Consider the following 11833-nt stretch of genomic DNA (forward strand, 5'->3'; position numbering starts at 1 on the left):
GTGGCTCCGTAGCAGTCAGGGTTGGGTGCTGCCCTGTCCTTTGGGCTGCTGTCCTGGGCTGGGTGTCCGGCTCAGCTTTCTGGGAGCCCTGGCAGGTGTGGGAGCAGCTGTGCCAAAGGGCTGATATCCCTCTCCCCTCCCCAGAGCACGATGCAGAGGTGGAGGCAGAAGACTGTGATCTGGCAGGGCAGGGGAGCTTCAAACTGGAAGGCTCGTGGCTGAAGCTGCGCCAGTTCCACGGGCTGATTGTCAAACGCTTCCACTGCGCCAAGCGCAACACCAAGGCCCTCTTCTCACAGATCCTCCTGCCCGCCTTCTTCGTCTGTGTGGCCATGACTGTGGCCCTCTCCGTGCCCGAAATAGGTGCGTGTGTGCCACCCACCTTCCTGCATGCTGGGGGTTACCTTTTCTGTCTGCCCCGGTGTAGCCGATGTGGACACTGCAGGAGGACAGGGTCAAGGCACAGTCTGCCTGTGTGCGGTGGTGCTGTAGGTGTGAGCAGGTTCCTATCCTTGTCCCCACAGGTGACCTGCCACCCCTCATCCTCTCACCATCACAATACCACAACTACACCCAGCCCAAGGGCAACTTCATTCCTTACGCCAATGAGGAGCGGCATGAGTACCGGTGAGAACCGCCACCGCTGGTAACCAGTACCCCGTGCCCCAGCCCCATCCCTGTCTCCATCCCTGGGACTTCAGGGAGGGTAGGGAGGAATGCAGCCCACAGCTGGCCTGGCACCAGCGCTGGCTCAAGCTTGGAGCAGAGCCCGGCTGGTGCCACATCCCCTGACAGAAAGCAGCCTCTGTCTTGACCAGGATGTCTCTGGGAGAGGTGCCAGCCCTGACACTGCAATCAGCAGCCCAGTCATGCCAGGCACAGGCTGTGTGTGCCCATAAGTGCCAAGGCCTCAGGGAGGTCCCAGCAGAAGATGGCCAAGGTGGTGAAACCTGTGTCTCCTGCTCCTTGCTCTTCCTTACTGGCTCACTTTCCCTGCAGCATCAGGCTGTCTCCCGATGCCAGCCCTCAGCAGCTCGTGAACACTTTCCATCTGCCCTCTGGTGTGGGGGCCACCTGCGTGCTCAAGACACCCTTCAACAACACACTGGACCAGCCCATGCAGACCCTCAACCTTAACAGCAACGAGTCCAAGATGCTGGCAGCCAAGTACTTCGATGCCATGTGCATCGACTCCTTCACCCAGGGCCTGCCGCTCTCCAACTTTGTGCCACCGCCTCCATCCCCGGCTCCCTCTGACTACCCCATCTCAGTGGATGAGGACCTGCTCCGTGCCTGGAACTCTACGACCTCTGCTGTCAAAGGTATTACCTGTGCTGGCTGCTCAGATGTCTGGGATTTGTCTCCTTCAGGGAGATGATGCCTTTCCCCACAGAAGCAGCTCCAGGGACCCCTGGAAGTGCCTGTCAGTCTGGCCTGGCCACAGCAGAGCCTTGCTGGGCTGAATTCTTGGCTCAGGACCAGTGCTTGGAACACTGTCTCCATTCAGCCACCACCATGCCAGTTGAGCCCCGGGGTGGTGACATTGTCACCAGCCCTGCGGCCAGCTTTGTGCCACCTTTGCTGGACGTTCTCCTCCCCCATTGCTTTCTCCAGGCACACTTCATAGCCCCTCTCTGAACCATTCTGTTGCCCCAAAGCTTTTCCCCCCATCCGTCTCTTGGACCTTCTTAGTCACCAGGACCTTGCCTGGCCATCCCATCAACCCTTATGCTGTCCCCAGCAGCTGGGGCAGGCAGGAGCCTGCCTGTGAGCCACCCTCTCTGCTCCTCAGGGACCGTGACCTCGGCCCCCGCTCTGCCCCGTATCATCCATGAGCCCATCAAGTGCACATGCTCCATGCAGGGGACTGGCTTCTCCTGCCCCAGTGGTGTGGGGGGCCACCCCCCGCAGATGAAGGTAGTGACGGGGGACATCCTGGCAGACATCACAGGGCGCAATGTCTCTGAGTATCTGCTCTACACCTCGGACCGCTTCCGGCTGCACAGGCAAGAGGGGAGGCTGGGGGGGATCTGCCCTGCACCGTGGAGCAGGGGTGAGGATCAGAGACTTGGGGATACCTGCCCCAGGGTGCTGTCTGGAGCCAGAAATGGCTCCACTCCTGGAGGTGGGGGACAGCAGTCACAGCTTCCTCAGTAGTGCCTTGTCCACTAGGTATGGGGCACTCACCTTCGGCAATGTCCAGAAATCCATCCCAGCCTCCTTTGGTGCCAGGGCTCCTGCCATGGTGCGCAAGATCGCTGTGCGGAGAACGGCCCAGGTGGGACGGCACTGCACCCTGGGGTGGGGGGAGATGGGTGGGGAGGTGAGGGCGGGTGGGCAGGGCCCTCTGGCCCACTGTTCTGCTGCAGTGCTCTCTCCTCCAAGGGCTCTGGGGGGGCTCCAGCTGGGTGGGGGGTGGTCAGCAGGTCTGGCCCAGCACAGTCAGCAGTGGCCTGCTCTCCCCACAGCCCTGAGCACAGGATGCCTGCCCTGTGGCTGGCTGTCCACCCCATCCTATCCCTCTCTCCCAGTACATCTGTGAGTCCAGCTCTCTTGCCACCTCCCACCACTCCTCCTTCTCTAGGTCTTCTACAACAACAAAGGCTACCACAGTATGCCCACCTACCTCAACGCCCTCAACAATGCCATCCTGAGAGCCAACCTGCCCAAGAGCAAGGGCAACCCTGCTGCCTACGGTAAGGAGCTGGAAGGGTGTTTGAGCACAGAAGCACATCAGGAACAGCATTAGGGCATGGTCCATCCAGGCTCCAAAGTGCAGTGTTCCATCTTGGGCCTGGCTGGGTCAGAGGTTTCACACACTTGGCTCTGAGATGTGAGAGCTGGGCAGAGCCCTCTGAGGTCTGGGCTGGGGCAGAATGTCCCAAAGTGCTGCCTGATGGTGCCTGGGCTTGTGAGGGTGCTCTCCAGTGAGAGAGGGCTTGGCCTCGGGGTGCTGGGTTACTTCAGGGAAGGCAGCTCCTGGCTAGCTTCTGGTTGAAAACCTGTTCTGCTCAGAAGTCGGGACCAGGCAGACTAGGGACAAGGTTTTGTGTCCTGAGCCAGTTTTCATGCTTCCATGTTTCTTCTTGGTCCTTCTTGCAGGCATCACGGTCACCAATCACCCCATGAACAAAACAAGTGCCAGCTTATCACTGGATTACCTGTAGGTCCAAGGAGCTGGCCTGAGGGAGGGTGGCTGTCTCATGGGAGGTGGGGGCTCCTCACTGGTGGTTGCAGGGGAATGCTGAGGCTCCTGCCCTGCAGGCTGCACGGTGGGCGACAGGGTGGCTGTGATGTGGCAGTCCCTTTGCCCTGTGCACAGTGACTGTCCCACAACCAGGATGGGTGGCCTTTCCCCAGGCAACTGATGGGGTCCCTGCTCTCCTTGCTCCTCATCCAGCCTGCAAGGCACAGATGTGGTGATCGCCATCTTCATTATTGTGGCCATGTCCTTCGTCCCAGCCAGCTTTGTGGTGTTCCTGGTGGCCGAAAAGGCCACCAAGGCCAAACACTTGCAGTTCGTGAGCGGCTGCGACCCTGTCATCTACTGGTTGGCCAATTATGTGTGGGACATGGTGAGCAGTGCACGTGGCCCCACTAGCCAAGCCCCCAGGGCTGTGCCGGGGAGTGGGCAGCCACAGAACTTTCTGTCTTCTCCAGCTGAACTACCTGGTGCCGGCCACATGCTGCATCATCATCCTGTTCGTGTTTGACCTCCCGGCGTACACCTCTCCCACCAACTTCCCTGCCGTCCTCTCCCTCTTCCTGCTCTATGGGTACATTGCTCAGAGGGGTGGTGAGGAGGCACTGGGGAATCCCTCCAGAGTCTCATGGGGTGATGGTTTTAAACTAAAAGAGGGGAGATTTAGACTAGATATAAAGAAGAAATTTTTCGCAATGGGGATGGTCAGACACTGGCCCATGTTGCCCAGAGAAGCTGCTGCTGCCTGATCCCTGGATGTGTTCAAGGCCAGGTTGGATGGGTCTTGGAGCAGCTTGATCTGGCTGAAGTTGTCCCTGCCCATGGCAGGGGTACTGGATTAGATGACCTTCCAATCCAAGTCTTTTTATGATTCTGTGCCCCATCTATGCTGTGGCTGCGCAGGCAGGGCCTGCCCTTGGGGCTGATGTTCTGCAGTCCCCAGAGCTGGTTGGGGTGGGTTGGCTGCAAGGGCTGGGGTGTGAGAGCCTGGGAGCGGCAGGCTGGGAGATGGGCGATCTCAAGGCTGGGGATCCCTCTCCTGCCATACTGACGTGCACTCCTGCTGCTCATCTCCCCAGCTGGTCCATCACCCCCATCATGTACCCGGCCTCCTTCTGGTTTGAGGTGCCCAGCTCTGCCTATGTCTTCCTCATTGTCATCAATCTCTTCATTGGCATCACAGCCACTGTTGCCACGTTCCTGCTGCAGCTCTTTGAGCACGACAAGGTATAGGATTCATGGTTCTACTGAGGGCCATCAGGAAGGGAAGCACTGCCACTGGGTCGTGGGATGGCTCAGGCTGGGACAGAACTTAGGAGGTCTCTGCTCCCAGAATGAGACCTGATCAGACTGGACCTTGGGTTCCCGATCTTACCACACACTCAGGATTGTTTGCTGCTTGTGTCTTCTCCACTGTCCCCACAGGACCTGAAGGTGGTGAACAGCTACCTGAAGAGCTGCTTCCTCGTGTTTCCTAACTACAACCTGGGTCATGGCCTGATGGAAATGGCCTACAATGAGTACATCAATGAGTACTACGCCAAGATCGGTACAGCCTCTTGCTCCCTCCCTGCCTCTCTTGCTCCAGGGCATGTGGGACTGGAGGGAACCGTGATGCTGGCACATCCCCTCTGCTGGCCCAGCAGGGTGTCCCAAGGCCCAGAGCAACCTGGAGCAAAGACCCAGGGGGGTGGACTAGACGGGGCACAGGAAGAGATATGGCTGAAGGTCAGCCATGGCATAGTGCCAGGGGTGCTGAAAGTGGCTCCTTGAGCCTTCTCAAATAGCAGCCTCACGGGGAGAGGAAGGTGTGAGCCCTGACAGAGGTTTGCAGTTCTGCTGCTTCTGCTGCTGCACACTGCCTGTGGTGGGTCATAGTGGGGCCGTGGTAGTAATGTGGTGGGCTGTGGTGGAGCTGAGGTGTGTTATACTGGGGCTGCGTTGGAGATGTGGTGGGCCATGGTTCAGCTGTTCTGGGCCGTGCTGGGGCTGTGCTGTGACAGGAGGAATGGGGGCTGCAGGGACTTTCTTCTCCCAGCTGGGGTCTCTTGGCTGCTGCCCAACCGAAACAAGCCTTTTGCCACTCCCAGCTTCAGCCTGGCCTCAGAAGCAACCCTGCTCTCTGCTTCTTGAATAGCTTTTGTACATAACCCAGATGCTGCTGGCACCATGAGGGGCAATTATGGGTTAGGATCTGACAAATCCAACTGATACTACTCTCAGTTGGATTCATTCATCCTACTGAGGTTGAAAAGCTACCAGATGATTTCCACAGCACCTGTGCTTTGAGTAGGGAAGCATGTTTTGACCAGCCCAGGCAGCTGCCATGGGGAACATGGGAGCAGTTTTGTTGTTAGGGGTCAGCTCAGGAGGTGTGGTCAGGCCGTCCCCTCAGGAAGGTGTCCCCAACCACTCTCTCCTCTTCCTCCCACTCAGGGCAGTTCGATAAAATGAAATCACCCTTTGAATGGGACATAGTGACACGGGGGCTTGTTGCCATGACAATCGAAGGCTTCGTTGGCTTCTTCATCACCATCATGTGCCAGTACAACTTCTTCCGGAAGCCCCAGTGAGTGCGGTGGGCAGCAGGCATGGGGGGCTGGCCATGGGGTAAAGCTTTGCTGTTGGGACACCTGAGCTCCAGGCTGCCCCTCTGGTGGGTGTGAGTGGGAGCTCCCCAGCCCCAGCAGGGATATAGCTCCTAGTCCCACATCCCCCTCCACTCATGCCCCCTACCACAGGCGCCTGCCTGTCTCCACCAAACCCATCGAGGATGACATTGACGTAGCCAACGAGCGGCACCGGGTCCTGCGTGGCGACGCTGACAATGACATGCTAAAGATCGAGAACCTCACCAAGGTGGGGGCTGCAAGGAGACACCTGGGACCAGCCTATCTCAGGGACATCACAGGGCTGGAGATTCAGGTGGCTCCTGGTGAGCTGAGCTCCCATCCCTTGGCCTACCAGGTGTACAAGTCCCGCAAGATTGGGCGCATCCTGGCCGTGGACCGGCTGTGCGTGGGCGTGCGCCCCGGGGAGTGCTTCGGGCTACTGGGCGTCAACGGCGCAGGCAAGACCACCACCTTCAAGATGCTGACGGGAGATGAGAGCACCACGGGCGGAGAGGCCTTCATTAATGGGCACAGGTTAACGGGGGCACGTGTCGGGTGAGGCTATGGGCTGCCCGCTCTCCTGGGGCCTGGACGAGGTTTGCTTGGAGGGCTCCCAGGATGAAACAGCGTGAGTGAGCCTGTGTGTTCCCAAGGGACACTGCAGCTCTGTGTCCTCCTGCGTCACCCACCTCGGATGTGAGGCAAGTGACAGTGGCCCTGGGCTAAGGCTGCCTGGTGGGGTTTTACCTGGGGGAAGATGCTCCGGTGTAAAGACATGTGAAAGGGGCCTCAGCAGCAGGGTCTTCATGAAAAGCAGTTCCTTCTCCCTACTTCCCCTCTGTCTTCTCCCACAGCATCCTGAAAGAGCTCCTGCAGGTCCAGCAGAGCTTAGGCTACTGCCCCCAGTTCGACGCGCTCTTCGACGAGCTGACTGCCCAGGAGCACCTGGAGCTCTACACCCGCCTGCGCGGCATCCCCTGGAAGGATGAGGAGCGGGTAGGGCTCTGGGTGGGCAGTTGGCAGCACCCCCAAGGGCTGGTGCTGTGCCATGGGGATGGCGTCTCACTGGGCAGCAGCAGGATCCTGAGCCAGTGCTGCTGCCCTCATGGCAGTGCTGCCCCGGCGGTGTGCCCACGTGGGCTGCCAGGGCCAGGCACACGTGCTCGCAGGCCCCCACCGGCACTTGACTGTGCCAGGGGCTACCATGGGGCTCCCCTGACTGGCACATGGCTTGTGGTCCCATCAGCAGCTGGGACCACAAGCTGTGTAGCCCAACCCGTGCCAGCTCTGCCAGCCCTATGGCCTTGGCAGGGTGACAGCAGCCCCTTGCACCTTGCAGGTGGTCAGGTGGGCACTGAAGAAGCTGGAGCTGACCAAGTATGCGGACAAGCCTGCCAGCACCTACAGCGGGGGCAACAAGAGGAAGCTGTCCACAGCCATCGCGCTCATCGGATACCCGGCTTTCATCTTCCTGGTGTGCCTTGAGGGTGCAGAAATAACCCTGGGTGGGAGCTGCCCACCCCTGGCTCCTCCACACGTGTCCTGGAGTGTGGGACAGTGTCCTGAGCTAGGCTCAGAACAGGAGGGGGCTGGTAGGGTCCCTTCCGGGGGCTGGTATGTCTGAGGGTGCTGTCTGTTCGCCAGGATGAGCCAACCACAGGGATGGACCCCAAGGCACGGCGCTTCCTCTGGAACCTCATCCTGGATGTCATCAAAACGGGGCGTTCCGTGGTGCTCACATCTCACAGGTCCACGGGGGTTCTGGCTGCACCCACGATGCCTCCAGGCATCTGGGGTGTGCTGCATGGGAGGGAGGGAGCTCCCTTGTCCCCAGGGAATAGAATTGGTAGGGGCATGGGGAGCAGGGTGAGCCTGGGACACGCTCTGTTGCCTTCTCTCATCCCTGGTGGTGTGGCCACAGCACCTGGGTGATGGTCTGGGGAGCCCAGCCCCCTACTTACCCCCACCATAGCCCTGGCACTGTCCTCCCACGTACCCCCACTGAACCCTGCCCTGTCCCTCCAGCATGGAGGAGTGTGAGGCGCTCTGCACCCGCCTGGCCATCATGGTGAACGGGCGGCTCAAGTGTCTCGGCAGCATCCAGCACCTGAAGAACAGGTAAGAGCCCTGCGGAAGCCAAACACCCCGTGTTCACTGCAGGGCAGGAAGGAGTTGGGCCCCCATGGTTGGGTGACAGTGTGGCACCCGTGACAAGATGCCAGCCCTTTGTGTGAGTGCTGCTTTGGAGGTGGGCGGGAAACAGGCTCACTAGAGTGCTCTGGCACTGTCCTGGTGTCCAGCGGTAGCAGCCTGAGAGGATTGTCCCCTTCCAAGGACTCAGTCCTTCCCCATGGGGGTTCAGATGAGAGGACAGGTCCTCACAGGGTCCCTTGTGCCCGTGCAGGTTTGGTGATGGCTACATGATCACGGTGCGCACCAAGTCCAGCCTCAACGTCAAGGAGGTGGTGAGGTTCTTTAATCGCAACTTCCCCGAGGCCGTCCTCAAGGTGAGCTGCCCTCGGTGGCCATGCTGTTCTCTGCCAGCCCCCACCTTGGGGCACAAGCAGCTTTCATCCTCTGTGAGGTGACTGGAGGGGGTCTGGGAGCGAGGGCTCAATGCCCCACCCTGTGCGCACCTCCAGGAGCGGCACCACACCAAGGCCCAGTACCAGCTGAAGTCGGACCAGATCTCACTGGCGCAGGTCTTCAGCAAGATGGAGCAGGTGGTGGACGTGCTGGGCATCGAAGACTACTCTGTTAGCCAGACCACACTGGACAATGTAAGCTTGGGGACAGCATGGGCAACTGGACACTTGTCCACAGGGATGGTGGCCGTGACAAAGTGCCAGGCAGGATCTACCTTTGGTGCAGGAGGTGGAGCTGGATGGGGAATACAGTGGCAGCCACCACATGGTGGAATGCACTGGGTCCTGTCCTGGCAGCACGAATGACAGGCGAGAGGTGGCTGAGGGTAGAGGCGCCTGTGAGGATACCTCTCATTCTCCTGTCCTTCCCCCACACCCAGGTGTTTGTGAATTTTGCCAAGAAGCAAAGTGACAACCTGGAGCAGCAGGAGACCAGCCCCAGCTGTGTCCTGCAGTCACCCCTGGAACGCTTGCTGAGCCTGCTACGCCCCCGCACTGCCCCCACTGAGCTGCGGGCCCTGGTGGTGGAGGAGCAGGAGGATCTGGAGACTGATGATGAAGGCCTCATCAGCTTTGAGGAGGAGAGGGTGAGAGGTTGTCCCTGGATCTGGGTGTCCCTGGTCCTACCTATGTCTCTGCCATGGAGCCCTGGGACTGGGTGCTGCAGCACCAGGAAGGGGACATGGTGGAGCCAGGGCCGGGCCATGCCCGGGGCTCTCTGGAAGGGGTGGGGGTTCTCTGGGAGGGATGGCGGCTCCACCACCTGGGCTGGACTCTGGCCCCAGACGCCCTGGGTATGCTGGCAGAGTGGGCAATCCCTGAACCCTGCCTGTCTCCCTGCCCAGGCTCAGCTTTCCTTCAACACCGACACGCTGTGCTGAGACCCCGGGGGCAGCCGCATTCCCGTCTGTGAAGTCACCGAACCCTTTTGGCCTCTCCCCTCCCTTTTCCCTGTGGAGCGGAGCTGCCGCAGCTGGAGGCACATGCCAGGGAGGACACAGTGGGCACAGCAATGCTTGGATGGACCTCTTGAGCCACCACGGGTGGCCTTTGTCTCCTTCAGTTCCGGAGCAGTATCACTGTGTGGTGACAGGGGCCATGGTCCTCGGCCTGTCCAGCAGGCACGTGCCATGGATGGAGACTGCAAAGGAAAGGACACAGTTTGGCGCTAGCGCTGCCGGCCCCACATGCCTTGGGGCAGAGACACCCAGGCCTGTGAGCGGTGCCTTTGACTGGACACTTGTGTTGCACTCACCCCAGGGACCCTTGGCTGTGGGACCCTGCCAGGCCTGGCCCCATGGAGCTGGAGGAGGGATGACTGCTTCTATATTGCCCCTGGCCGGCACTGCCCTGGGCACCACAGGGACAGGTCTGGTGCTTCACCCACAACCGATTTCTGTCATCGGTGGGATGTCGCTGGGGGTCTTGGCCCTGCTGATATGTCCTGCCCACCCTGGGGTCTGCCCACCCCAGCCCTGCCTGGCCTTGGGCACTGACTCCATCCCCAGGCAGCAGCACTCCTGCAGAGGCACGCGGGGGGGCAGAGGGGTATGTCACAGGGTATTTCACATGCTGGCACCAGCTGTTTTCCCCTCTGACCCTAACCACGTCCCTCCCCCTGCCTGCCCTCACCATCCGCTTCGCCCATCGCAGGGCATTGCTGCAGCTCTGACATCTTTTTGCTGTGTCCCTTTCAGTGTCCCCTTGCCCTGGCACTCATTCCTCCATGTCCAGCCCTGTACAGGAGCCACCTGCACTGGTTTCTTATTGTTGGGTCGCTGGCGGTACTGGAAGAGGGGTTGCTGCACCCCAGGATATCTTTGGAAGGTGGTAGTGGGTTGACCTTAAGGTACGAGGTAGGGACAGTCAAAGTGGGCATGGGCACAGCTTGGCAGGGGTGCCCGGGGTGCTGGGGAGGGGAGGATGGACCGTGGCCGTGGGGCTGGCAGTGTCACTGGGCTAGCAGTGGACACCCCCTCAGTCAGCAATGCCCCTCCTTTTTGCAGAGGGTCCTTCTGCCTTGTCACCCACAGGGACCATGTCTGGCGCCTGCTGCTCTCAGCAACCTGCAGTTGTGCCCAGAGGCAGAGTGACAGCAGGGCCCGTGATGCTGACCCTGACCCCCAGCCAGGCTTTGGCAGCACCCCAGAGTGGCCATGCACCTTCCTGGGGAGCACGTGAGGCCCGGCTGCCCTGAGAGCTCTGCTGCTGAGCTGGCTGCCACGGGAGGTGTGGGGCACACGGCGTGGGGAGGCCTCTTCGAGCCACCTCTGGCCCCACTCAGCCACAGGAGCAGGGCCTGACCTCCACTGTCCTCGTGCCCCCCTGGTCTCACCAGCCTTGTATGCCACCTGCTATAGATTGTGATACAATATACAGTATTTTCAATAAGGGGAAAACTGGGGGGAGAAGCTCTATTTTCAGATTTTTCAGACCATATTTTTTTTAATGGCATATGGGAAACTGGCTGTTTCTGGGGTGGAGTGGATGGCACATGGGGGCAGCCCCCAGTGGCGTGCCCTTGCTCCCTTGCTGGGCACATTCTGCCTTCCTGGGCGAGTGGGGGGGGACAAACCAGCTCGAGGTTTGCCCTTTGCCATCAGGGAGAGGGCATGGTGTCATCTTTGAGTCCCCAGCTGTCGCTTCAGTGGTGGCACCCTGGGGCACACTGGGCAGCAGTGCTGCAGTGCTCTGGGCTTTGTCCTCACCCCACAGCTGCCACACTGCCCTGTTGCTCAGGACTCTGGAAGGGCACTGGGACTCCATTCACAGTGTCTCCCCTTTTCTCAGCCCTCCCCACCACCACCATGCCATTGTCCCTATGGCTTTGATGGTCAGTGGACATGCTCTGGTGCCCATACAGCCTGGATGGCCACGGTGGTCTCCCTGCCCTGGGCTCAGGGCTGCCTGGGCACAGATGCTGCTGGGGCCACCCCAAAGGTGGCAGCAGGGAGGGAGCAGGAGCGTAGTGCCCCAGGGCATGTCCCCAGGGCAGGGGTGGCTGCTGCCTTAACACTGTTCACTTGGTTGAGTTTGGCCCTACTTCCAGCCTTGCCTCCCCCTGCACGTCCTTGGCCACCAGCCACGGGTGCAGCGCCAGTGCCACGCTCAGCCCCAGGCATGGGGCCTCTGAGGGGCGGGGAAGTCTTGGAGCTGCCTGTACATTGCTAGCAAACAAAAAAAAAAGATGAAATGTGAAAATACTGATCATTTTAAATAAAAAATAATAACTGGATCCAGTGAGGCTGTGTGGTTGGTGATGGGTGGGAAGGTCAGGTCTGGGTGCCTGGGAGGGATCAGGCTGAGGAGGGGGTTGGCAGTGCCCAGGGTGGGGGTGCGGGAGTCTGCTGTGGGCAAAGGGTCCTGGGCCCAAC

At 60.1% G+C, this 11833-nt stretch overlaps 1 protein-coding gene across 5 annotated transcripts in view; it reads left to right on the forward strand.

The window, feature by feature from the left end:
- The window catches only part of ABCA2 (ATP binding cassette subfamily A member 2), a 34775-nt gene extending 23076 nt beyond the window's left edge, over positions 1–11699 (forward strand). For all 5 annotated transcript variants that reach the window (XM_051808227.1, XM_051808232.1, XM_051808229.1 and 2 more), the window contains exons 28-49: positions 145–363; positions 525–627; positions 1000–1322; positions 1793–2006; positions 2173–2278; positions 2585–2696; positions 3103–3163; positions 3401–3575; positions 3661–3776; positions 4282–4429; positions 4628–4751; positions 5639–5771; positions 5944–6061; positions 6170–6348; positions 6669–6810; positions 7154–7288; positions 7459–7562; positions 7840–7932; positions 8219–8321; positions 8457–8594; positions 8840–9046; positions 9305–11699. In XM_051808227.1, coding sequence (XP_051664187.1) covers positions 145–363; positions 525–627; positions 1000–1322; positions 1793–2006; positions 2173–2278; positions 2585–2696; positions 3103–3163; positions 3401–3575; positions 3661–3776; positions 4282–4429; positions 4628–4751; positions 5639–5771; positions 5944–6061; positions 6170–6348; positions 6669–6810; positions 7154–7288; positions 7459–7562; positions 7840–7932; positions 8219–8321; positions 8457–8594; positions 8840–9046; positions 9305–9340 — 3089 coding nt within the window. In that variant the 3' untranslated portion in view covers positions 9341–11699. The remainder of the gene's footprint in view (positions 1–144; positions 364–524; positions 628–999; positions 1323–1792; positions 2007–2172; positions 2279–2584; positions 2697–3102; positions 3164–3400; positions 3576–3660; positions 3777–4281; positions 4430–4627; positions 4752–5638; positions 5772–5943; positions 6062–6169; positions 6349–6668; positions 6811–7153; positions 7289–7458; positions 7563–7839; positions 7933–8218; positions 8322–8456; positions 8595–8839; positions 9047–9304) is intronic.
- The last annotated feature ends 134 nt before the right edge of the window (positions 11700–11833 follow it).

The sequence above is a fragment of the Manacus candei genome, unplaced genomic scaffold, assembly GCF_025592945.1.
Source record: "Manacus candei isolate 608988 ecotype Guabito, Panama unplaced genomic scaffold, ASM2559294v1 h1tg000071l, whole genome shotgun sequence".
In the NCBI taxonomy this organism is placed as follows: Eukaryota; Metazoa; Chordata; class Aves; order Passeriformes; family Pipridae; genus Manacus; species Manacus candei.